This window comes from Rattus rattus, chromosome 13 (assembly GCF_011064425.1).
Source record: "Rattus rattus isolate New Zealand chromosome 13, Rrattus_CSIRO_v1, whole genome shotgun sequence".
In the NCBI taxonomy this organism is placed as follows: domain Eukaryota; kingdom Metazoa; phylum Chordata; class Mammalia; order Rodentia; family Muridae; genus Rattus; species Rattus rattus.
In genome coordinates, this window is record NC_046166.1 from 16,757,715 (window position 1) to 16,785,644 (window position 27,930).

Here is a 27,930-nt window from a genome sequence, read left to right on the forward strand (position 1 = left end):
TTAATTACTAATTTATGTATACATTTCTAATACATACACATTTGTTTTGCTCTAATTTTTTACCCTTCAGTTATCCTGAACATGTCATCCTAAATATCATAATCTTATGGTCAGAGTGTATTTAACTCAATTGGTGTCCAGCATTTTCCAGGCCATTTTACTTTTCTGGATCCTCTCTATATATTACAACCTTGTTAATTCCTTAGAAAGCAAACATATAGGCATATTAACAATACTGACTTGCCCGGTCAACAACATTATTTTCCATATGGGTCATCTATAATTTATGTTCCTTATATATAGATTAAGATATTTTCATATTATCTATTTCTGAATTTAATGAAATCTGTGCTACTTTAAAAATTCTGTTTAGAGCTTTGTGATGTAGTGTGTGTGTGTGTGCGTGTGTGTGTGTGTGTGTGTGTGTGTGTGTGTGTGTGTGTGTGTGTGTGTGTGTGTGTGTGTGTGTGTTAAACTGACCTGCATATCAAGATCCTGACAACAAAGTTAGTTTTGGAAATTATAGAGATTTCTTCACCTGTCTTTTATTATAATCATGCATTTGTATGACTACAATTACAGAGTGTTAGTTCTTTCCCATTATTATATTTTAAAATCTTTTCTTATCTGTTGGAACACTAGAAACTTGAGTACTAAATATATTCATGGCCTAGTATGTCTTCCATGGCAACTTTAATCAGATTGAGCTGTTCCTTGTTTTTTGAGTTTGCTGAGTTACTCCTATTTCTACAGTATACCATGCTTTATTTGGGATGTTTGTGGGTATTCTTGACTATCCTAGGTAATTTGTTTGCTTGCCATTGGCCTCTCACACATATAAGATATACTATACATATACATATACACATACACACATATATACACCATATATTATATACATATACATCATATACATATAGATTGTATACATATACATACACATGCATATATACATCATATACATATAATGTTCATGTACATACACATATACATTTTATATACATACACACTATACATAATTTCTATAATAATGAATGTGCATATGGATGTATGAATATGAAATTTGAATTTATTTTGTCATGTAGAGAATGTATAATTTCATAAGGAACATGGTATTTTGTTCATGTAGGTTTTTGTTTTGTTTTTCAGGACATGGTTTAACTGATTTAGTTTTAGCTGACCTTATACTCACTCTGTAGGTAGGCTGGTTTTAAACTCAGTGAGATCCACCTGCCTCTAACTCCCAAGTGTTGGGATTAAAGGCATCACTTGCCATCACCATTTGCCTTCATGTAGCTTTCTTATGAGACTTTTTATCAGGATTTTAATTTTATCTCCTCAGATATTTTGGGTGCATTTTCATAATCTCCATTATCTGCAAATATTTGGGGAACTTTGATATTCTTTAAATATCTGAACTGCTGATAAACTTTATTTACCATGTTTTGAGTTTCTTTTGCAAAAGAATTCAGAGATGAATTTGTTTTTATTTTTAATTATTATCTACGTCTTTGATTTTAGTTGCATTTTTTCAAAGTATTTGGTCAATATATTGAAATAGTGGTTGAATTATTAGTATAAAGAAGATATTCCTTTAGATATCTGTTTTTTATGATTTAATATTTTATTGACTAATTTATTAACTCTAAATTCTCATTTCAGCTTTCCCTCTCTCCTGTACTCCCACTCCCCCTCTTTCATTCCCCTATCCACCCATCCAGCTTTTGTCCCCCTCTCTCAAGAGAAGGGGAGTCCTCCCATGGGCATCAACCAGTTGTGGCATAGCAAACCAGAGCAAGATGAGGCACTCCCTCTTCCACTGGGGCTAGACAAGCCATCCCAGTTAAGGAAACTTTATCTAAAGGTGGGCAATGTACTCAGAGACAGCCCATGCTACTGCTTTAGGAGTCCTATATGAAGATTCAGCTGCACAACTGCTATATATGTGCAGGAGGCCAAGGCCTTTCTCATTCATGCTCTCTAGTTGGCATTTCAATCTTCATGAGGACCTATGGACCCAAGTTAGTTGACTTTCTAGGTTTTCTTGTGGTGTTCTTGACCTCAATGGCTCCCTAATCCTTCTTCCCCCTTTTCCACAGGGTTTCCCAAACTCCATTCAATGTTGGTCTATGGGACTCTGCATCACTTTTCAATAGTTGCTAGTTCAAGCCCCTCTGATGAAATTTATTCTAGGTTCCTCCTGCAAATATAGCAGGATATCATCTGTAGTTCCAAGGCTGGTCTTGCTCTTATCACAGGGATCTCAAGCTGGACCAGTCATTGGTTGACTCTTCCCTCAAATTCTGATCCATTCCCCATCCCTGAACAACTTGTAGGCAACAAATATTGTAAGTCAAATGTATTGAGGCTGCGTTGGTGACCCAATCCCTCCATTGGAAGTCTAACCTGGTTATAGGAGAAGGCTAGTTCAGGAATCATACTCCCATTACAAGGGTCACACTCATAGACTTCATGTACTTTCCATTGCCTTAGGTTTACAGTTCATTCCAAAAATGCTGACTCCAATCCAGTTGTCACTCCGAATACTCTCTCCATTCTCCCTCCTTCCATTTCTCCCCTCCTTCCCCTCCCCACTCTATTTTCCACCACCACCAGCTTCACATGATTGCAATTAACAATCATTTATCTTGAATGTCTGTCAACATCAATGGAATCAATCACCAATAAAAAGACACTGACTGCCGAAATGAATGAAAAACTGGATTCCTAATTCTGCTGCACACAAAAACACACCTCAACATCAAAGATAGACATTATTTCAGAATAAATGACTGGAAAAAGATTTTCCAAGTAAAAAGACCCAAGAAGCAATCTGGAGGAGTCATTCTAATATGTAATAAAGTAGACTTCCAGCTAATATTAATTCAAAGATATGCCGAAGGACACTTCATACTCATTAAAGGAACAGTACACCAAGATGACATTTCAACTTTGGATATGTATGTCCTAAATACAATAGTACACAAAATCATAAAAGAAACATTACTAAAACTTAAATCACACATTGAAACTCATACATTAATTGTGGGAGACTTCAAAATCCCACTCCCAGAATAGACAGGTCATTCAGACAGAAACTAAACAGAAAAATTATGGAACTAACAAATATCTGTTTTAATAATGAGAACCTTTTATATTTTTGTTGGAGATAATTTGTGTTTTTATTTCTTGATCAATTTATCTCACAGTCATTTTTATTTTATTTGAGATAGATCTTTCTATATAGGCCTATTGTCTGGAATTTACTAAGTAGACCAGATTGTCATGAAACTCACAGAAATTCACTTACCTCCAAGTGTGGGATTAAAGGTGTGCAACACACACAGTTAATTTTTAATCTTTTCAATGAACAAGTTTCTTAACGTTGATTGTTGAGTACTGTCAGAAATCTTTGTTCTTATCTATAGTTCTGGTCAGCTTACCTCAGGGTCAACTTTTATTCTTTTAAGCTTTCTACTCTTTAAATTCCAGTAACTTAGAGTCTCAGTATTTTTAGTCCCTCACATTTTCTGAGAATTTTTAAAGGTATTAACATCTACATACTAAACTTGAATGTGCTATGAGTATGTTACAAAGTTTTCTTTGTTTCTTATCACAGGAATTCCTTGGCAACTTTTGTTTTTTTTTGTGCTAAGAATTGAGTCAAGGGCTTTTGGCACTTGGGTACTTCTCCTGTCCTGTCTTTGTTTGATTGAAACAAGTTCTTAACATATAGACCAGGCTATCATAGTAGTCTCTGCTTCTAGAGGGATCAAATTTTATTTTATTTTAATTTATTTAATTGTTTATTTACTTATATACTCCCCTCCCAGTTCACCCTCCAACTGTTCCACATCTCATACCTCCTCTCTGCCCCCACCCCTTCTCTCCATGAGGATGTCTCTACCCCACACCAAAAAAACTTTAAGTTTCCTGGGGCCTCCAGTCTCTGGAGGGTTCTCTGACTAAACACAGACCCAGGACTCCTGTGCTATATATGTGTTGGGGAGTCTTATCTCAGTTGGTGAATGCTGCCAGGTTGGTGAGCCAGTGTCTGAGAGATCTTGGGTGTCCAAACTTTTAAGACTCCTGGTCCTCCTTCAGGGTTGCCCTCTTCCTCAGCTTTGTCTAACTTTGCCCTAATTCAACAGAGGGGTCAGCAGCTTCTGTTCATTGGTTGGGTGTACATATCTGCATCTGACTCTTTCAGCTGCTTGTTGGGTCTTTGGAGGGCAGTCATGATAGGTTCCATTTTTGAGCACCCCATAGCCTCAGTAATGATGTTAGGTCATGTGGCCTGCCCATGAGCTGGATCCCACTTTGGGTCTGTCATTGGACCTTTGTTTCCTCCCGTCCATTTCCGTCCCTGAATTTCTTCCATACAGGAAGAATTATGGGTCAGAGTTATGACTGTGGGATAGCAGCCCCATCCTTTGCTTGATAACCTGTCTTTCTGCTGGAGGTAGGCTCAACAAGTTGCTTCTCCCCACTGTAGGACATGTCATCTAAGGTCCCCCCTTTGAGTCTTGAAAGTCTCTCACTTCCCAGGTCTCTGATACATTCTGGAGGGTCCTCTTAATCTCCTTCCTCCTGAGGTTGCTGGTTTCCATTCCTTCTTCTGGCCATCAGGGCTTCAGTCCTATCCCTTTACCCAATACCAGATCATGGTTCCATTTCCCCCAACTCCTATCACCTGTGCCTCCCTCACTCCCCCGTTGTATTTGCTTTCTTCTCCCTCCCAATGGGGAATAAGGTGTCCTCACTTGGGCCCTTTAGATTGTTGACCTCTTTGAGTTCTGTGGACTGTATATTGGGTATTCTGTACAGTTGTTTTTTTTTTCCCTAATATCCATTTATCAGTGAGAAAATACCATGCGTGTCATATTAGGTCTGAGATACCACACTCAGGATTATATGTTCTAGTTCGATCCATTTTTTCTTATCTTTGGTGTAGGTATCTTCCTTGTATTGGAGTTTTCCTTCTGGGATCCTCTATAGAGCTGGATTGGTAGACAGAATTTGGTTTTGCCCTGGAATATTTTGGGTTTCTTATCTTTGTTGATTGAAAGTTTTGCTAGGTATGTTAGCCCGGGCTGCCATTTGTGTTCTCTTAGAGTCTACATGACATCTGATGAGGCTTTTCTGGCCTTCTTAGTCTATGTTGAGAAATCTGGTGTGTGTGATTCTGATAGGTCTGCCTTTGTATGTCACTGTGCCCTTTTCCCTTGCAGCTTTTAATATTCTTTCTTTGTTCTGTGCATTTAGTGTTTTGATTATTATATGATGAAATATTTTCTTATTTGGTACTATTTGGTGTTTTGTAGACTTCTTGTACCTGTATGGTCATCACTTTCTTTAGGTTGGGGAAATTTTCTTCTATGGTTTTTTTGAAGATATGTTCAGGTCTCTTGAGCTGGGAATCTTTGCTCTCCTCTATACTAATTATTCTTAGATTCGGTCTTTTCATTGTGTACTGAATTTCCTGGATGTTTTGTGTTAGGAGATTTTATGTTTTGAATTTTCTTTGACTGTTGTGTCAATCTCTTCTACAGTATCACCTGAGATTCTCTTTTTCTATCTCTTGTATTCTGTTGGTTATACTTATATCTATAATTTCTGACCTCTTTCTTAGGTTTTCCATTTCTAGGTTTTCCTACATTTGTGCTTTCTTTATTGTTTCTACATCTACCTTAAGGTCTTGGACTGCTTTATGAAATTCCTTCACCTGTTTGATTGTGTTTTCCCACATTTCTTTAAGGGATTTATTTGGTTCCTCTTTAAGGGCTTCTAATTGTTTACCTGTGTTTTCCTGTATTTCTTTCAGTGAGTTATTTATATCCTCTTTAAAGGACTCTATCATCTTCATGAGATAGGATTTTAGATCAGCTTCCTGATTTTTAGGTGTGTTGGCATATTCAGGGCTTGCTGTGGTGGGAGGACTGGGTTCTGATGATGCACAAATATATTGGCTTCTGTTGCTTATAGTCTTGTGATTGCCTCTCACCATCTTGCTACCCCTCATGTTTGTTGGTCTGAGTGACTGTGTCTACAGTCTGCCTCTTTTGTCCTTGGATTGCAACAGGTCTCCTGATAGGCCTGTGGTCCTGACTGTAGCAGACCTCCTGTGGGGCCTTCCAACTGGAGGGTCTTTGGAGGTGCAGAGAAACTGCAGGTTTGTTGCCCTGGCTGCAGTAGATCTCCTGGGAGACCTCAGACTGTTTGGTCTTCAGAGGAGCAGTCAAACTGTTGTCCTGTGGAAGCTGTTCTTGGGGATAGGGGAGTTGGTCAATGGACTGTGGTTTCTGTTTCCTTGTGTGCAGTCACACTGTAGGGAGGATTTTGGGTCAGTTGTCCTGCATACCACAGAGCCCCTGGGAGGTCTCTTCAAGCTGTGCTGTCCTGGGTCCAGTGACTCTCCTGGGATCTCCCCAGTTCTGGTGTAAGATGCCCTGGGTGGAGCAGATCTCCTGTATCCAGCAAAACTCTCAATTAACATTGATGGAGAAACCAAGACATTCCATGACAAAACCAATTTTACACAATATCTTCCTACAAATCCAGCCCTACAAAGACTAATAAATGGCAAAGCTGCAACATAAGGAGGCAAGCTACACCCTAGAAAAAGCAAGAAACTAATCATCTTGGCAACAAAACAAAGAGAAGAAAAGCACACAAACGTAATCTCACATCCAAATATGAATATAACAGGAAGCAACAATCACTATTCCTTGATATCTCTCAACATCAGTGGACTAAATTCTCCAATAAAAAGACATAGATTAACAAACTGGATATACAACGAGAACCCTGCATTCTGCTGCCTACAGGAAACACACCTCAGAGACAAAGACAGACACTACCTCAGAATGAAAGGCTGGAAAACAACTTTCCAAGCAAATGATCTGAAGAAGCAAGCTGGAGTAGCCATTCTAATAAAATCGAATAAAATCGATTTTCAACCAAAAGGCATCACAAAAGATAAGGAAGGTCACATCACATGCATGAAAGGAAAAATCCACCAAGATGAACTCTCAATCCTAAATATCTATGCTTCAAATACAAGAGCATCTACATATATAAAAGAAACCTTACTAAAGCTCAAAACACACAATGCACCTCACACAATAATAGTAGAAGATTTCAACACCCCATTCTCATCAATGGACAGATCATGGAAACAGAAATTAAACAGAGACATAAACAGACTAAGAGAAGTCATGAGCCAAATGGACTTAACAGATATTTATAGAACATTCTATCCTAAAACAAAAGGATATACCTTTTCTCACCACCACATGGTACTTTCTCCAAAATTGACCATAAAATTGGTCATAAAATAGGCCTCAACAGATAAAGAAATATAAAACAATCCCATGCGTCCTATACGACCTCTACGAGATAAAACTTGTCTTCAATAACAATAAGGGAAGAATGCCCACATATACATGGAAGTTGAACAATGCTCTACTCAACGGTAACCTGGTCAAGGAAGAAATAAAGAAAGAAATTAAAGACTTCTTAGAATTTAATGAAAATGAAGGTACAACATACCCAAACTTATGGGACACAATGAAAGCTGTGCTAAGAGGAAAAGTCATAGCTCTGAGCACCTGCAGAAACAGGAGAGAACATATATCAGCAGCTTGACAGCACACCTAAAAACTCTAGAACAAAAAGAAGCAAATACAGCCAGGAGGAGTAGAAGGCAGAAAATAATCAAACTCAGAGCTGAAATCAACCAAGTAGAAACAAAGAGGACCATACATAGAATCAACAGAACCAAAGTTGATTCTTTGTGAAAACCAACAAGATAGATAAACCCTTAGCCAGACTTACAAGAGGACACAGAGAGAGTGTATATATTAACAATATAAGAAATGAAAAGGGACACATAAAAGGCTTGAAAGGGCTTGAGACCCCATATGAACAACAATGAAAACGAAGCAGAGCTTCCAGGGGCTAAGCCACTACCCAAAGACTGTACATGGACTGACCCTGGGCTCCAACCTCATAGGTAGCAATGAATAGCCTAGTAAGAGCACCAGTGGAAGGGGAAGCCCTTGGTCCTGCCAAGACTGAACCCCCAGTGAACATGATTGTTGGGGGGAGGGCAGTAATGGGGGGAAGATCAGGAGGGGAATACCCATAGAGAAGGGGAATGGGAGGAGTTAGGGGGATGTTGGCCTGGAAACCTGGAAGGAGAATAACAATCAAAATGTAAATAAGAAATACTCAAGTTAATAAAGATGAAAAAAAGTATTTTATTGTGTATTTTTGCATCAATATTCATAAGGGAAATTGGTCTGATGTTCTCTTTCTATGTTGGGTCTTTGTGTGGTATAGGTATAAGAGTAATTGTGGCTTCATAGAAGGAATTCCATAGTGCTCCATTTGTTTCAATTTTGTGGAATAGTTTGGATAGTATTGGTATGAGGTCTTCTATGAAGGTCTGATAGAATTCTGCACTGAACCCATTTGGACCTGGGCTCCTTTTGGTGGGGAGATCTTTAATGACTGCTTCTGTTGCCTTAGGATTTATGGGGTTGTTTACATGGTTTATCTGTTCCTGATTTAACTTCAGTGCCTGATATCTGTCTAGGAAATTGTCCATTTCCTCCAGATTTTCAAGTTTTGTTGAATATAGGCTTTTGTAGTAGGATCTGATAATTTTTTGAATTTCCTCTGATTCTGTAGTTATGTCTCCCTTCTCATTTCTGGTTTTGTTAATTTGTGTAGGGCGCCCTCCAGTGGTGAACAACGGTACTGCGCATGTGCAGGTTTTGCACCTGGTGTCAGTTGGCCAGTAATATGCTAATGAGGGGCGGTACCATGCTAGTGAGGTGATTTGTTCTCCGCCAATCCCTGGAGGACAAGTAGTGGGGTGATAGTGGGATGACAGTGGAGTGATAGTGGGGTGACCCGTGCCCCGCCAATCCCTGAATGATTATTAGCATACTGTTGTGTATATAAGGTGAGCGCTTTTGCTGCTCGAGGTCCCCGTATCAGCAATGAAGGTGTCCTGCAATAAAGGCTGTTGACAAGGATCCAATGGTGTTGCGTCTTCCTTGCTGGACGAGGTGGCATTACACCTGGTGGCCCTGTACGGGGACCCGAGAATATTCTCGTGGATCCAGAAGTCTTCAGCTTCAGGATGGCGACACCGGAAAATTCCCGGATAAGGGAAGATAAGGTTCTCTGGAGGTAAGCAGAGACGATGAATAAAGTTCTCTGGAGGTAAGCAGAGAAGGAGGTAAGCAGAGAAGTTGAAAGCCTTGGTATAGAGGCCCAGAGGTTAGTGAAGTTGAAAGCCTTGGTATAGAGGCCGAGAGGTTAGTGAAGTTGAAAGCCTTGGTATAGAGGCCGAGAGGTTAGTGAAGTTGAAAGCCTTGGTATAGAGGCCCAGAGGTTAGTGAAGTTGAAAGCCTTGGTATAGAGGCCGAGAGGTTAGTGAAGTTGAAAGCCTTGGTATAGAGGCTGAGAGATTTTTGAAGTTGAAAGCCTTGGTATAGAGGGGGAAAGGTTTGGGAACTTCGGCAATGTTGTTTCCAATTGATCCTTTGTGGGTAGGGCTTGTAATTTTGTTTCTTTTTTTCTTTGTGTGGGATAGAGAAATCACAGATGGCAAGCTTAAGCCAGAACCAAAACCTCTTTGGCGAATGGTCCCTGCCTGCTTAGAGGATAAACGATGTGAGGAAGCCATTAGAGCCGTTAGGACAGGTCAGAGGGTCCTTGCAGAGCAACAAGAAAGTATGTCGGAGGGAGAAAAGGTCTCAAAAGAAAAAAAGAAAAGAAAAGGAGATAAAAGGAACAGAGAGAAGGCAGAGATAAAAAATGGGGTCAGTGCAGCTTTTGTTGTGGCTCAAGTTGAGGCTATTGCTAGGTATGTGATTAGGCTCTGGAAACCTCACAGAGTCATACTGATCAGATTTGATAGAGGTAGACCGCCTGAAAATTTTATTCAGGAGAATCAAACAAAAAGATAAACTTTTGTCTTGAGAATTGTATAGAGTGTGCCTACTTGGATTCCTGGTCTCAAGGAGATTTAGCAGGTGACAAGGTGCTTCTCTTAAAAAAGCAGTTTCAATCAGCCCTTGGAGCCTTGAACCTGTAGCTAAGATATGTGTAGCCACTTCAATTTTGTTTTCTGATTGGTTTTAAATGTATGAATATTCTCTACGTGCCTTGGTTATGGACTATTGGCTTTTAAGTTATTGGATATGGTTAAAAAAAATGTAACATTGGTAACAGAAAGTTGACATAAAACTGGTAAATTTGGATGGAGTCATTCTAGACAACATGTGGCATGAGCCAATCTAGGGAAACAGGTCTAAATTGGGATGATATTTTTATGGAAATCTTATCCTAGAAACCAGGCTTTTAAAAGATTTTAAGGCAATGTCTCTTTGTTGGGGTATTGGAGACCGCACCATCATGCATTCATATGTAGGTATTGGCAGTCAAACCTTGTAGCATGAAGGATAGACTTGGTGTTTTGGAGACTGGATGCAGGACGGTCATACTACAGGATTGCCATACAATCCTCAGGGTCAAGGAATTGTGGAAAGAGGGCATCGTACCTTAAAAGAGCTTATACAAAAACAAAAAGAGGCAATTGCCAGCAGCCGAACACCAAAAGAACAACTTTTTTTGGCTCTTTTTACTCTAAATTTCTTAATTTTGGATGCACATGGCCGCTCTGCTGCAGATCGCCATGCTACTACTACACCTATAACTAATGCAGAAGTAAAATGGAAGGATGTCTTAACTGATGAATGGCTTGGCCCAGATCCCATGATTTCGAGATCTAGGGGAGCGATTTGTGTTTTTCCGCAGAATCAAGAAAATCCAATTTGGGTACCTGAGCGCTTGACTCGAAGATTGCCTTCTGCTCTTCCTGAAGATGAGACTACTACGAACCCTACTATTACTGGGAATGGTAATCCAGGTTGATTCACTCATCTTGTGGGCTATTGCCAGATCCTGGCCAGTACCCATGCCAGTTATAAGCTCTAATGTGAGCAATGTACCCATTTGGCATCTGACTTTCTATTAGCTAATCAAAGGATAGATTTAATTCAAAAACAAATTGAAGCACTGTGTCATATGATGCAGCTGTCTTGCGTTTCCACCTTTAGAGGTTTATGCATTATTCCTTTGCGAGCTAACTTTTCTCAGCATTTTCAACAGAGCAAAGAAATCTTGAATTATCTGAAAGGAAACTGGCCCGTGAAAGCAGAGCAACTATCAAGACAATTGCTGATGCAGATTGCTGTCCTCAACAGCACTAGGTTGGACTCCATCATAGTTGAAGATTTTACCTCATGGATTACCAATGCTTTCTCCCTTTTTAAGGAGTGGGCAGGCATGTTTGCCTGGGGAGCTATTGTCCTCCTGGGATGCGGAGTAGGTCTCTGGCTTATTGGCCATTTAAAAAGAGAACATGCCAGACACAAAGTGGTTGTTTACCAGGCTATGACCACCATTAAAAAGGGTGCTTCTCCCAACATATGGCTGGCCTCTTTGAAAGATTAAGAGTTCGCCCTAGATCATTTTTGTCACTGTCATGTGGAGTCATTGTATCCAGAGACGGGCAAATTTTCTCCAGCTTGGACCAACCTAAGACATGGGGCCCAGTGGCGATAGGATAACTCTATGACGGTTAAGGCCGAGTTTGCATGAGAACGACCTAAGACAGGAGCAATGACAAGATTGACATGACACCCAGATCCAGACCAGTCATTTTATTAAACAAAAACGGGGGAGATGTAGGGCACCCTCCAGTGGTGAACAACGATACTGCGCATGCGCAGGTTTTGCACCTGGTGTCAGTTGGCCAGTAATATGCTAATGAGGGGCGGTACCATGCTAGTGAGGTGATTTATTCTCCACCAATCCCTGGAGGACAAGTAGTGGGGTGTAGTGGGATGACAGTCGAGTGATAGTGGGGTGACCCGTGCCCCGCCAATCCCTGAATGATTATTAGCATACTGTTGTGTATATAAGATGAGCGCTTTTGCTGCTCAAGGTCCCTGTATCAGCAATGAAGGTGTCTGCAATAAAGGCTGTTGACAAGGATCTGACGGAGTTGCGTCTTCCTTGCCGGACAAGGTAGGCGCGACAAATTTGCACACACTCTCTGTGTTCTTTCATTAGTCTGGCTAAGGGTTTATCTATCTTGTTGCCTTTCTCAAAGAACCAACTTTTGGTTCTGTTGATTCTTTCTATGGCCCTTTTTGTTTCTACTTGGTTGATTTCAGCTCTGAGTTTGATTATTTTCTGCCTTCTACTCCTCCTGGCTGTATTTGCTTCTTTTTGTTCTAGAGCTTTTAGGTGTGCTGTCAAACTGCTGACATATGCTCTCTCCTGTTTCTTTCTGCAGGTGCTCAGAGCTATGAGTTTTCCTCTTAGCACAGCTTTCATTGTGTCCCATAAGTTTGGGTATGTTGTACCTTCATTTTCATTAAATTCTAAGAAGTCTTTAATTTCTTTCTTTATTTCTTTCTTGACCAGGTTATCATTGAGTAGAGCATTGTTCAACTTCCATGTACATGTGCGTGTTCTTCCCTTATTGTTATTGAAGACCAGCTTTAGCCCGTGGAGGTCTGATAAGATGAATGGGATTATTTCTGTCTTTCTGTTTCTTTTGAGGCCTGTTTTATGACCAATTATATGGTCAATTTTGGAGAAAGTACCATGAGGTGGTGAAAAGAATGTATATCCTTTTGCTTTAGGATAGAATGTTCTATAAATATCTGTTAAGTCCATTTGGTTCATGACTTCTTGTAGTCTGTCTATGTCTCTGTTTAATTTCTGTTTCCATGATCTGTCCATTGATGAGAATGGGGTGTTGAGATCTTCTACTATTATTGTGTGAGGTGCAATGTGTGTTTTGAGCTTTAGTAAGGTTTCTTTTATGTACGTAGGTGCCCTTGTATTTGGAGCATAGATATTTAGGATTGAGAGTTCATCTTGGTGGATTTTTACTTTGATGAATATGAAGTGTCCTTCCTTATCTTTTTTGATGACTTTTAGTTGAAAATCGATTTTATTCGATATTAGAATGGCTACTCCAGCTTGCTTCTTCTGACCATTTGCTTGGAAAGTTGTTTTCCAGCCTTTCATTCTGAGGTAGTGTCTGTCTTTGTCTCTGAGGTGTGTTTCTTGTAGGCAGCAGAATGCAGGATCCTCATTGCGTATCCAGTTTGTTAATCTATGTCTTTTTATTGGGGAGGTGAGACCACTGACAGTATTTTTGTTCTCTTAGGGTCTGAGTGACATCTGTCCAGGATCTTCTGACTTTCATAGTCTCTGGCGAGAAGTCTGGTGTAATTCTGATAGGTCTGTCTTTATATGTTACTTGACCTTTTTCCCTTACTGCTTTTAATATTCTTTCTTTATTTTGTGCATTTGGTGTTTTGACTATTATGTGACGGGAGGAGTTTCTTTTCTGGTCCAATCTACTTGGAGTTCTGTCGGCTTCTTTTATGTTTATGGGCATCTCTTTCTTTATGTTAGGGAAATTTTCTTCTATGATTTTGTTGAAGATATATACTGGTCCTTTGAGCTGGGAGTCTTCACTCTCTTCTATACCTATTATCCTTAGGTTTGATCTTCTCATTGAGTCCTGGATTTGCTGTATGTTTTGGACCAGTAGCTTTTTCCATTTTACATTATCTTTGACAGTTGTGTCAATGATTTCTATGGAATCTTATGTTCCTGGTATTCTCTCTTCTGTCTCTTGTTTTCTGTTGGTGATGCTTGTATCTACAGCTCCTTGTCTCTTCTTTTGGTTTTCTACATCCAGGGTTGTTTCCCTGTGTTCTTTCTTCATTGCTTCTATTTCCATTTTTAATTCCTTGAACTGTTTGATTGTGTTTTCCTGGAATTTTTTCAGGGATTTTTTGTGATTTTTCTCTATGGGCTTCTACTTGTTTATTTATGTTTTCCTGCATTTCTCTAAGGGAGTTCTTCATGTCTTTCTTGAAGTCCTCCAGCATCATGATCAAATATGATTTTAAATCTAGATCTTGCTTTTCTGGTATGTTTGGATATTCAGTGTTTTCTTTGGTGGGAGAATTGGGGTCCGATGATGCCATGTAGTCTTGGTTTCTGTTGCTTGGGTTCCTGCGCTTGCCTCTCCCCATCAGATTGTCTCTGGTATTACTTTGTTCTGCTATTTCTGACAGTGGCTAGACTGTCCTATAGGCCTGTGTGTTAGGAGTGCTGTAGACCTGTTTTCTTGTTTTCTTTCAGCCAGTTATGGGAACAGAGTGTTCTGCTTTCGGGCGTGTAGTCTTTCCTGTCTACTAGTCTTCAGCTGTTACTGTGGGCATGTGTCTTTAGTCCACCAGGCAGGTCACTTGGAGCAGAAAATTGGTCTTATCTCTGGTCCCTGGCCTGAATTCACTCCTGGGGGCCTCTGTTTCAGCTCTCCAAGAGGGCAGCACACAGAAGGGCATGCCCTGCCTTTTGTCGTGCACCTGTGCACTGGGGTCCCAGATGGCATTAGATGTTTTCTCTGGAGTCAGAAATGTGGGCAGAGTGTAGTCTCTTCTGGCTTCCCAGGCATGTCTGCCCCTCTAAAGCTTTAGCTCTCCTTCCCATGAGTCTTGGGTGCAGGGAGCTGTTGACTGGGTCCCTTTAGATCCAGGCGGTGTCTGGACCGTAGGGACATGCCACTTGAGTGCCCCTATCTTCCTGTTCCCAGAGGCCCCATACAGTTTCCTCTTGGGACAGGTATGTGGGCAGGGGTGGGCAGTACTAGAGGTCTCTCCTGCTCTGCAGTCTCAGGATTGCCCACCTGTCTGGGCAGTGAGCTCTCTCTCCCACAGGGTTTGGGAGCAGGGAGCTGTGGACAGGGCTCAGGAGGTTCAGGCTCCAGCTAAAAACCAGAAGTGTCCAGTCCAAGAGGAATTTTTCCTCTGTCTGTTCTGAGTCCCCCAGGCAGGTCACTTGGACCATAAAAGTTTGTTTTACCTCTAGTCCTTGGCCTGAATTTACTCCTGGGGGGCTGAATTTCAGCTCTCTGTAAGGGGAGCAACAAGAAGGGCCTGCCCCGCCTTTAGTCAGGCCCCTGTGCACAGGGGTCCCAGATGGCATTAGGGGTTCTCTTTAGAAATCAGAAATGTGGGCAGAGTGTAGTCTCTTCTGGCTTCCCAGGCATGTATGACAGTCTGAAGATTTAGCCCTCCCTCCCACAAAATTTGGGTTCAGGGAGCTGTTGACCTGGTCCCTTCAGATCTGTGCTTTATCTGGAACACATGGAACATGCTACTTGAGTGCCAGTTCTCCTTCTTTTTGAGGTTCATGTATTATATAGACTATATCCTGACTATTCCACGCTTTTTCTACCATCTATTTCTACAAGAATGAATATTAAGCTTTTTTGTGGTTGTGGTTGTTGTTGTTGTTGTGGTTATTGTAGGTTTGTTTCTATTGAATTTTTTGGTTTGTCTGTTTGCTTGTGTGTTTGGTTTACCTCCCTCGGGATAATTTCTTATTCCATCCATTTCCACTTGAATTTCATGAATTCCTTGTATTTAATAGCTTAGTATTTTTTCTTTGTTCATTTTGAATATGTCTGACATTTTCTTTATCTATTCCTCAGTTGATGGACACCTCATATCTTTCCAGCTTCTGGGTATTATACTCAATGCTGCTATGAGCATAGTGGATCAAATGTCCATTGTATAGGTTGGAGCATCATCTTGGTATATGTCTAGGATTGGTATAGCTTGGGACTCAGGTAATTTAATTTCTAATTTACTGAGGAAATTCCCAACTGACATCCAGAGTGGTGGTTTCAGCTTGGAGTGCCACTGATTTTGGAGGTGTGTCTCGGCTTCTCCACATCCACACCAGCAACTGTTATAACCTGAGTTTTTGATCTCAGCCATTCTTACTGCCCTCTTATGGAATCTCTGTGGTTTTTACTTTCTTTCTATTTTTATCCGTTGGAGATCTGCATTTCCATGATGCCTAAGGATGTTGCACATATCTGTATGTACTTCTCAGCCATTAGATGTTCCTCAGATGAGAATTCTTGTTTAGCTCTGTACCCCATTTTAAAGAGGGTTATTTAATTCTCTGGAGTGTAACTATTTGAGTTCTTTGAATCTATTGGATATAGGGCATCTACTGTATGTAGGATTGGTAAATATCTTCTCCCAAACAGGTGGCTGCTGTTTGGTCTTAATGACAGTGTCCTTTGCCTGCAGAGACTTTGAAATGATATGAGGTCCCATTGGTCTATTCTATATCATAGAGCAGAAGCCATTGGTGTTTCATTCAGTATACTTTCCCTGTGCCCATGTATTCGACCCTCCCCACAATTTTTCTTTGATTACTTTGATTCCATCGGGTCTTATGTGTATGTCCTTGACCTACTTAGATGCCATATTGAACAAGGCTCTAGGAATGCATCTACATGCCTAATTCTACATGATGGATAACGGACCAGTCAGTAACAGACTTAGTGAGGAGGAGGTGTGGCCCAGGTTCCACCTGCCAGCCTAAGGTATAAAATAGCAAATCAAAGAGAGGAAAGGAGCACTAGGCAGTTGGCCTTCCTCTGAACTTGTGGTCTGCTTAGGACAGCACACAGCTCACTGGAGGCAGGGCACGAGTTGGTTCCAGTGTTCTGATCGAACCAATTGTGTCCCTTCCTGTCCTTGGCTGTGGACATGTAACCAGGCTTTCAGGCAGGCGCCCTGCAGGAGATCCTGGACTGTCTTTGCCGAGAGAGTGACCCAGGAAAGATCTACAAAACACTGAAGAAACTATGTACAGAGAGTTCAACAGAGGTACATTTATGTTATCATACCATCCAATATGTCTTAGAATCATACTTAGTCATGTATGTAAATACGAGTTGAAATCTCCGTGGAAGACTAGCCCTCAGTTCCCACAATCTAGATGATTTAGTGAATCTGAGAGATATTAAAAGTAAAAACAAAATAAAATAAAATAAAACCAGTCTAAATTGAGTGATTGTGTCTGTGTGTTAGTGTACCTGTGTGTGTGTGTGTGTGTGTGTGTGTGTGTGTGCGCGCGCGTGCCTGTGGGTGTGTGTGTCTTGTTAGGCGTGTGTTTGCGTTCTTGTATATGATAGAGTTATGATTATGTTAGTGATAATGCACAAGAGGCTTTAAAACACACACAGATGAGAGTAAGAAGAAAGAAGATACAGAGAGAGATAACCTGCATGTCCAGATGAGGAGCAAAGTTTGCCGATTTTCTCTCCTATTAGGGGAAGTGCACTGGTACAGGGACACCCAGTCTTAGTTCATACCTGTGATAGTGCTTTTGATCCAAGGTCATGTGAACAAAAGCCATGGAGAAAACCAGGGACATGTCTACCTATTTAGAAAAGAAGTATTGGGTAGTCACAGGGAGTTTCAAAAAGGAGATAAACATTGATAGTGAAGAAAAAAGAGACAGACCTAAGGTGACAGAGAGGCAAGCAGAAGGAGATTCAATCAAAATGAAGGGCAATCTCCTGACCACCCAGCAAGTGGAGACACAGATGGCCAATGTCAAAATGGAAATGCAAAGGTGTGGCTTGGCTTTTGGTCTTTGTACCTGTGGGGAAAGCCATGGCCAGGAGATGTGGGGAGAAGGAAGGTATTAGAAGACGAGAGAGGCTTGCAGCACGTTGTTGCTTCCAAAAGTTGGCCTACACAGGAAAAATCCTTGCCCTATGAAGGCTCAAATACCTTAGTCAAAACACTGCCATGCCATTTTGCATTGTGCAGAAAACTCTGAGGAGAGTAGACTGCATCCTGTTGTTGTTGTGTTTGTTGTTCCGGTTGTTTCTTTCTAACCTTTTCCTTCTTTTCTTCCATCCTTCCTTTCTAACTTCTTTCTTCCTTCCATCTGTCTTTTCTTCTTTAAATGCTCTCTTTCTGTTCCTTTTTTTTTTACTTATTTCTATCATTTCTTCTTTCCTTCTGTTTTTGTTTCTTTTTCTTTCCTTTGTTGGTTCGTTTTATTTAATCATTTTTATTGGATATATTATATATACATTTCAAGTATTATCGAGTTCTGCCGTTCTTTTTCAAAAAGGACCCCTATCCATTTTGTCTTCCTCTTGTTCTAGCGAGGTGAGTGCCCACCCATCCAACCATGCTTTCCCATTTCCCTATACTGAGTTTTCCAGTTTCCCCATCTTAGTTAGGGTTTTTATTCCCGCACAAACATCATGACCAAGAAGGGAGTTGGGGAGGAAAGGGTTTATTCAGCACCAAAGGAAGTCAGGACTCGAACTCAAGCAGGTCAGGAAGCAGAAGGTGATACTGTGGCCCTGGCGGCAGGTTTTTTACTGACTGGTTTCCCTGTTTCCCCTAACTTACTCAGCTTGCTCTCTTAGAGAGGCCAAGACTAACACCCCAGGGATGATACCACTCACACTGGGCTGTGTCCTCCTTTGTTGTTCCTAGTTGTTGAAATGCCTTACACCTGTGTCTCATGAGGCATTTCCTCAACTGAGTCTAAGTTCTCTGGGATAACGCCAGCTTATGTCAGGTTGACACACAAACTTTTTCACTACACCTCCTAATAAAATATGGGTTCCCCCATCTAAAAGCACTGAAACATCCTCACTTTGGTAGTCCTTCCTCTTAAGGTTCTAGTATTGTATGGACTATATCCTGGCTACTCCAAGCTTTGTTCTACTATGCATTTCTAAGGGAGTGAAGAGTATGTTTTGTTGTGGTTGTTATTGAGGTTATGGTTGGTTTGTTTCTATTGGGTTTTTCTTTGTTTTGTTTGTGGGTTTGTGTGTGTGTGTTTGGTTTACCTCCCTGAGGATAATTTGTTGTTCCATCCATTTGCACTAGAATGTCATGATTTGCTTTTTGTTAGTAGCATAGTAATTATTCAATTTTGAGTATGTCCCACATTTTCTTTATCCCTTCCTCTGTTGATGGACACCTGATATCTTTCCAGCTTCTGGGTATTCTAATCAATGCTGCCTGAACATAGTGGGTCAAATGTCCATTGCAAAGGTTGGAACATCATCTCGGTGTATGTCTAGGATTGGATTAGCTTGGGCCTCAGGTAATTCAATTGCTAATTTTCTGAGGAAACTCCCAACTGATTTCCAGAGTGGTAGTTCCAGCTTAGAGTGCCACTGATTTTGGAGGTGTGTCTCGGCTTCTCCACATCCTCGCCATCAACTGTTATAACCTGAGTTTTTGATCTCAGCCATTCTGACTGCCCTCTTATGGAATCTCTGTGGTTTATTCTTTTTTTTTTTTTTCGAGATCTGCATTTCCCTGTTCCTAAGGATGTTGCACATATCTGTAGGTTCTTCCCTGCCATTAGGTGTTCCGCAGATAAGAATTCTTGTTTAGCTCTGTACCCCATTTTTAAGAGGGTTATTTAATTCTCTGGAGTGTAACTATTTGAGTTCTTTGAATCAATTGGATATAGAGCATCTATTGTATGTAGGATTGGTAAAGATCTTCTCCCAAACTGTTGGCTGCTGTTTGGTCTTAATGACAGTGTCCTTTGCTTGCAGAGACTTTGAAATGATATGAGGTCCCAATGGTCTATTCTTGATCATAGAGCAGAAGCCATTGGTGTTTTATTCAGTATACTTTCCCTGTGCCCATGTATTCCACCCTCCCCACAATTTTTCTTTGATTACTTTGATTCAATCTGGTCTTATGTGTATGACCTTGACCTACTTAGACTGCCCCTTTGAACAAGGCTCTAGGAATGCATCTATTTGCATAATTCTAGATGCTGGATAACGGAACAGTCAGTAACAGACCTAGTGAGGAGGAGGTGTGGCCCAGGTTCCACCTCCCAGCCTAAGGTATAAAAAGGCAAATCAAAGAGAGGAAAGGCACACTAGGCGGTTGGCCTCCCTCTGAACGTGTGGTCTGCTCAGGACAGCACACAGCTCACTAGAGGCAGGGCACGAGTTGGGTCGAGTGTGCTGATCGAACCAAGAGTGTCCCTTCCTGTCCTTGGCTGTGGACATGGAACCAGGCTCTCAGGCAGGCACCCTGCAGGAGATCCTGGACTGTCTGTGTCGAGAGAGCGACCCAGGAAAGATCTACAAAACACTGAAGAAACTGTCTTCTGTGCCTATCCTGTGCGACAGCCTGGCAGAGATTGGCTTCAGAAAGACCATAAAGACGTTGAAGAATCAGCAGCTCCTGCTCCCCTTTGTTAAGGACCTAGTAGACAAGTGGTCACCGGGGTTGGTGCTGGGACCCCAACCAGACCAAGACTCCCTGGACTTTGGATTGCTGAGGAGTCACAGGACAGCGCATCAGAGCACTGGTCTAGAAGAGACAAACCAGGAGCAAATATTCCAGGTAAGCCGAGTTGCTGGGGGACAGGTATTCCTTGGGCTCAGCAAATGCATCCCAGGCTGAATCCATTTCCTGAGCCCTAGCTGCAAATCCAACAGAGATTTTCACCCACAGACACCCAGGAGTCCAAGCCCGGATCCAGCAGAAAACAGGAGCTCTGAGCAGCAGCCAGCTGTCCAGGACCCAGGGCAGGTAGGAATCCAGGGTGCGAGCTCTGAGGAGCCTTTGAGCATGAGGGGCCTTTGAGCATGAGGGAGCCAAGCCTCTCTCCGGAAAGCCAGGGGCTGTGTCAGAGAAATACAAGTGGCTTGTGAGTGGGGGGCACAGAAACACCACTCATAGGCCCCCGGAAGTGGGAAGAAGCCACTGGGACAAGAGAGGCTTGCAGCATGCTGTTGCTTCCCGAAAGTTGGTCTACACAGGAAAAATCCTTGCCCTATGAAGGCTCAAATAGATTAGTCAAAACGCTGCCATGCCGTTTTGCACTGTGCAGAAAACTGTGAGGAGAGTAGACTGCATCCTGTTGTTGTTGTGTTTGTTGTTCCGGTTGTTTCTTTCTAACCTTTTCCTTCTTTTCTTCCATACTACCTTTCTAACTTCTTTATTCCTGCCATCTGTCTTTTCTTCTTTAAATACTCTCTTTCTGTTCCTTTTTATTTTTTACTTATTTCTATCATTTCTTCTTTCCTTCTGTTTTTATTTCTTTTTCTATCCTGTGTTGGTTCGTTTTACTTAATTTTTTTTTATTAACTTGAGTATTTCTTATTTACATTTTGACTGTTATTACCTTTCCTGGTTTCTAGGCAAACATCCCCCTAATCCCTCCCCCTCCCCTTCTTTATGGGTGTTCCCGTCCCCACCCTCCCCCCATTGCTGCCCTCCCCCAACAATGATGTTCACTTAGGGTTCAGTCTTAGCAGGACCAAGGGCTTCCCCTTCCACTGGTGATCTTAGGAGGATATTCATTGCTACCTATGAGGTCAGAGTCCAGGGTCAGTCCATGTATAGTCTTTAGGTAGTGGCTTAGTCCCTGGAAGCTCTAGTTGCTTGGCATTGTTGTTCATAAGGGGTCTCGAGCCCCTTCAAGCTCTTCCAGTTCTTTTTCTGATTCCTTCAACGGGGGTCCTATTCTCAGTTCAGTGGTTTGCTGCTGGCATTCGCCTCTGTATTTGCTGTATTTTGGCTGTGTCTCTCATGAGAGATCTACATTTGGCTCCTGTGGGCCTGCACTTCTTTGCTTCATCTATCTTGTCTAATTGGGTGGCTGTATATGTATGGGCCACATGTGGGGCAGGCTCTGAATGGGTGTTCCTTCAGTCTCTGTTTTAATCTTTGCCTCTCTCTTCCCTGCCAATGGTATTCTTGTTCCCCTTTTAAAGAAGGAGTGAAGCATTCACATTTTGATCATCCGTCTTGAGTTTCATGTGTTCTATGCATCTAGGGTAATTCAAGTATTTGGGCTAATAGCCTCTTATCAATGAGTACATACCATGTGTGTTTTTCTGTGATTGGGTTACCTCACTCAGGATGATATTTTCCAGTTCCAACCATTTGTCTATGAATTTCATAATGGTATTGTTTTTGATAGCTGAGTAATATTCCATTGTGTAGATGTACCACATTTTCTGTATCCATTCCTCTGTTGAAGGGCATCTGGATTCTTTACAGCTTTTGGCTATTAAATAATGGCTTGTCTGCTTTAGGGGGGATGTTTCTTCCAGGCTGTCAGACATGCCTGGTGACCTTGAGCCAAAAGACCAGGAGAAAATAGCATCTGAGTATTGAAGGAGGCTTACCCAGGGGGTTGTGATCCAATTGAAGCCTTGGATATCAGAGAGTAAGTAGTTAAAGATAACTGGTTATAAGGACTCTTTTCTGCTGCCATTCCTGAGGCAGAAGTCACAATTGAGTTGGGCTTCTTGCCTCTTACATCCAATAAAGAGTTTGTTAACACCAGAGTACTGACCTTTAATAGAAATATAGGCCTGCCCTGGAATTAGAAGCCTCTGAATTCCAGGACTTCAGTAGTAGCCTTCACCAAGCCATCTTACTGGGTTAGAGGGCCATGGAGAAGAAAACATTGATTCTGACCTTGGCCACGGCTTCCAGTTGGAGTAAGCTGAAGAGCCGGTGCCAAGACTTTCTCCTCTTATCATTTGTAGGGCAAACATAGTCAAAGTCTGTTCCGAATTCTGTCTGGCAAAACACATTTATTCACAGTCTGTTGTAGACTCTTTCTGAAACTACTTTAGGGGCTTCCTGCCCCCCAACCTGGGGCATTTTGACCATAGGGGCAGGAATTGACTGCTGTGGGGATAGGATCAGAGGCACTCTTTATGTCAATGATGACTAATGGGGATGGTAACTTAATGTTGGAGACTGACTCCTCTCCTGGAATAAGGCCAGTAGATAAGGCAGGCTCCCTTAAAGAACTTCTCTTAATGAATGTTCTCCTGTGAGCAAGTGTTGAAGGTCTGGCCACTGAAGGCAGCAACTGGAATTTTTTTTTCAGGGCAAGGGGATCAAAAGGAGGGGTATTTCTCCTTGGGGAGGAGGCTCAAGAGAGAAAGACAAAACTCCCAGGCAGAAAACAATTTCTCTCAAGCAAATTATTTCCAAGTTAAGCACCAAGAGGACCAAGTAAAATTCCTCGACAAACAAAACAAACAGTTCCATGATTTCAAACACAGTCGTCAGTTCATGATTTCAAACACAGTTGTCAGTCCAAGTCCAAAAACAAAACAAAAGCCAAAAAGATACTCAACAATACCACAGAAAACAAACTAGACAAACAAGACCAAGACAAGTCGTCCTAACAGATGCCTGATACCTTTAGTACCTGGCCCAAACTGCAGCTTAACCTTTGCTGCTTCGGTGATGAGGAGGACTATCTGATCCCACCTCCCAATGGGATTCTAGAGTGTCCTCTACATTCATCTCTCCTCCTAGAGCATCTTCTAGGGCCTATGGCCTGTGACAACTAGATGTCTGCCTGTCACAGCCGTAAGCCCCTCACGGGACCCACAGCAACCACCAAAGGGACTCTAACCTCTCTCCATGGGGGACTCAAACCCTTCAGACAGCAGATGCAGACAACATAAGACAACATGAAACAAAGACAAGACATGACACAGAGACAAAACAGAAAGTAAGACAGAACACAAAACACAGATTTGCTCGAGCTTACCTCTGATCTCCTCGCCAATTGTGGTCTGTGGGGAGCGCAATTCCTGGCAGGTGCACCAAAATGTTATAAGACCCCATAGTTACCCTACCTCAGGAGTGCCACCCACAGAGCACAGATTGACAACGTGATTGCTGCAATAGCATGAGGGTATGGAGTTTTTAATCCACATACGTGGGGTTGCTCATGCATGCAGGGAGAGGCAACCTCACACCCAAAAAGCATATAGCTTATGTTCATTACAGAGGGCAGACTTCAACAACAAGGTTAGCTGATCCATTAAACAATCACTAACTCCGTACTATCTTTTGTATCAATTGTTCCCTCCTGGGGTAACTATGGACAAGTATTTCCTACAAAATCTAAGAATTTATTTAAATCTTTTTTCTTTTCTTTTTTTTCTTTTTTCTTTTCTTTTTTTTCTTTTTTCTTTTCTTTTTTCTTTTAACCCTATTCTTCGCATCCTGAGTGACTCCCTGAGTCCTCTCACAAAAACTGACTATAGAATACTTGTCCCATCACTCACCACTGAGATCTGCATTGTCCGGGAAGAAACACACACCAAGACTCTGAACCAAGGTCGGGTAGTCCATGGTTGCCAGAAGCAGGGGAGCGAAGGCTCCGAGAGGGAGCAAAGGCTCCGAGGGGGAGCAAAAGGTCCAAGGGGGAACAAAGGCTTGGACAAACAAGAAAGACAAGCCTGCCTATTCACCGGGGATGACGTTCTCCTCCAGGAGACCTCCAAACAGCTGCACGCTGGGCGCCATTTGTAAGCAACAGGTCTGAAGGTACCTGGAAGAGAATGGGGGACTAGAGATGCGAAGAAGGATGCCAAGACAAGAGTCTGATCAAGGCGACAACTTTATTTTTCCCCAAGGCTGAATTTATACCATAACATGGGTAACAGAGGGAGGGGGGAAGTAAGAAACATTTACGAAGGCCAAGGACACAATATTCGTGTGGTCAGGGAGTAGGCTGATGTTGACAGGTTGTCAGAAAGGTCACAGGTTTGTCATATCTATTAGTCAGCAGGGTGTCTTTATCATATTATTATTTTTCTTGACCACCAGATTTGAATTAGTTTTCTGCAGCTGACTGGGGATTTTCCATGAACCCAGTCCTACTTAATTTTAACATCAACAATGGAGGGCTTCAAGGGCATCGCTCCCAACAAAAAGAGGCTATGAATCAGATGAAACAAGAAGTAACACGTGAAATTTGTCGATAAGGGGAAAGGAAAGGAAGAATGATATAATTATATTTTAACTTTAAAAAGAAATATTTTCAAGAGTCATTTTAGTTTCTTTTTTCCATGTTGGTTTTAGTAGAGTTTGACCTTACCGTAACCAGAATATCTAAAAACGTCACAGCATTCATTTTTTCTGCGATTCTAATTACAGACTAACATTGCCCTACTGCTAATTTATGCTACTCTTTAAATTTTTATTTTGACCTTTGAAACTCAGTAACTTTTGCTGTTTCTCCTTCATATTGTGGCTTCTATCTCTTGTCATAAATGGAAGGCTCCATTGTGGAGACCACACTTCTACATTTTAGAGTTTCATCCTGGTTTTTGTTTCCTGCTCTGATTCTGCACCTCAGTTTTTATAAAAGTTTTAAGTAGTACAAATATTTGAATAGTTGCTTTATTGTTTTCTGCTTAATATAACTTCTTAATCTCACATGTGTTATTTACATCTCCTGTTTGGTACCTTGGAGAATCGAAGAATAAATAAGGTGGGCAACAGTCTCATGCAATAGCTAACTTTGTCATAACATCAGTTAATTTATACTCTGAGGGTTAAGAAGCATCAGGAGAGTAAAGTGTATAATCAGAAGTCCACTACTTGGTGGATAATATGCCTGTGGCTGAATCATGTTTTCCCAAGAGGCATATCAACAAATAACAATAGCCAATTGTCATGAACAATCTGATGTGAACTCATTCCTATCTGCTACACCTGAGAAAGGCACAAAAACATACTCCAAGAACAATTGGGTCTTTTTGAAAAAACTGAGTTCACAAGACTCCCCTCGTTTTCTTGGAGTTTTCTTGCTAGCATTTAGAATTCTCCTCAAATAACTCCATTCTTAAACTGTGTTCCAACATTTAGTGAATGGTTCGTGTGGAATTTTGAAGTGCTACATTAAATGTTTCCATCCTGTTCTATAAGGAAAACTGTGATAAGTCCTGGGAAGGTTTTGAAAATCTGGTTGATATTTTCTTAGGTCATTGAAGGCTTCTGATGTTAGATAAAGTTGTGAGGCTCCTTTGCCTCTCACTCTTACCACAGCTTTCCTGACTCTGAGCCTTCACTTTCCATCAGTGTAGGGAGACATCCACAAACCAGAGAACTAGGGCTTAATTCTTAAATTCCTTTTTTTCAAAAATTACAGGTACAGGTTCCCTGACAGTTTTGGTGTATACAATTAATTTTCTAAGTCTTTTCCATGTAATAGTATTTGGGGCAGAAGGACATGCCCATTACCAGTTGAGATGATGTTACTGGACACTCAGATCTCACTAACTAGAGGTGTATAATTTTAATGCTCATCCTTTTTTTTTCATTGAATTGCCCAAGTACCATTATGAGCTGACCCTTAGTTATGCTTTTGAAATAATCATAACCCAGAGGTCATTAAATTTTGCCTCTGTGCTAGCATATATAAGGTACATAAAAGAATCACTATAAAATAAATATAAAATAATGTGTATATGCAGGCATAGCTATATTTTGGTGATTAAACAGTAAATAGATTTTATTTTGTTTCCAAGGGGATTCTTGTTAAGTGTTTGCATTTAAAAAAATTGGTTGGACAATTTAAGGAATAAATTTGTGTAGAGGTATTTAATTACTATAAATAAGCTAATATCATTGAAATAATAGTAAAGCCACATTAAATAAATGGAATTTAATTAGTGGGAGACACGTGCTCCTGTTTTATGACTTCCAGAGTTGATGTTACAGGAGACTTGCAGTGCTGCTGTATTACTAATATAGGTGCTGATTCATTCCTAAAACATATTCAATAAATAGGCATGAAACCCTAGCTTGTACGCACATTTATGAGGCTTGTCCAGAATATAAACTTGATCATGTGAATATTTTGCTTGCTTGACTATGGCACTCTTGAGTTGAATATGTTTTTAACTTAATGATGGTGTAGCTTATGAATATAAAACATTTTTGATGAAATAAATATATAAACTTGAGGTTATATTGGAAATACTTGTTTGTCACTTTCAAGCAGCCCTAGTTATTTATCTTAGTTCTAAATCTATTATGGAAACTATATTAAAGCCAAAGGCTAAATCTTCACAATTTGTATTCATTATTTTGATACCATTAATAGCCCATCTTCATAGTAACTATAGTTTCTTTGTGTATCACCTAAGACTTTAAAAATAACAAAAGAATCAGCTGAAAAAATTGTTCACATATCCAATTTCTGGGCATCCAGTCCACTTGTTTGAGGTAACCTAGTTGAAGATAGAGGTGAAGTAATGCAGAAGTGAGCTAATTCCATTTCAATTTGTCTTTTTTTCTTTTAAATAGCACTTTTAAAAGCATAGCTTTAGAATCATTTCTTCTATAAGTTTAAATTCCTAATTTGAAAGGATATTTTCTATGGATTTGTGGGCAATCACAAAGTTCTTTGTATAAGCATGTATATATGTGTACAATATTCTTAAACTATCACTTGTGCCTTGACCTGTGGGGGGTTCAGCAGAGACCTGAAGAGGGTGGGAAAGAATGGGAGACAGGAGGTGCAAAGAAGGAGAGCAAGTCTATTGTCTGATCAAGCTCTCAAACTTTATTTCAGGGCAGCAGCTTAAAAAGACAAGCAAGTGGGAAGGCTACGCAGGGACCAAGACAAATTCATCACCATCACCACCCTCCCTGTAGTCATAAACCCTAAATTGCAGGTATAACTGATAGGAACAGATAACTGGCTAGGTTTCATGAGACAAAGACCTTAAAAGTGAGCCTGAAGTATTCCTGAGAAAAATTCCTGAGATAGAGCGTGCTTGGCTCCCTGCACACTTGTTTTAAAGACACAGTGGTTATGAAGCTTCCTTGAAAGTGTAATGAATTTATTTCCTCTTTTATTTGAGCATTGAATGAGTCAGTTATTAAGGAGGTAGGCTGCCATGACATCCATGTACAACTCTAGCTGATAGATCTACGGAACATTCTTTGGTTTGAAGAAATCTTATTCTTCATGTTGTTAGAGATAAAAGAATACACAAGTAACAGTGTATCTGAATATGCATTGGAGTCATGGGGATACAGGTGTGAGATAATAACTGGAAATTTCAGAAGGCAGAGATACTCACTCCTACAATTGTCAAGTAAACTTTGGTCATGAGGAATCAAATTTGTAGTTTGTTAATACTGGAAATCAAGTCACAGATCACCC

The 27,930-nt window shown here is 40.9% G+C and overlaps 1 protein-coding gene across 1 annotated transcript; it reads left to right on the forward strand.

The window, feature by feature from the left end:
* The first annotated feature begins 19,877 nt into the window (after window positions 1–19,877).
* Window positions 19,878–20,540, forward strand: LOC116914895 (elongin-A-like). Its single transcript, XM_032919338.1, has one exon. It carries the CDS (start codon window positions 19,986–19,988, stop codon window positions 20,385–20,387), a length of 402 nt encoding a protein of 133 aa, XP_032775229.1. The 5' UTR covers window positions 19,878–19,985; the 3' UTR covers window positions 20,388–20,540.
* Window positions 20,541–27,930: the final 7,390 nt, after the last annotated feature.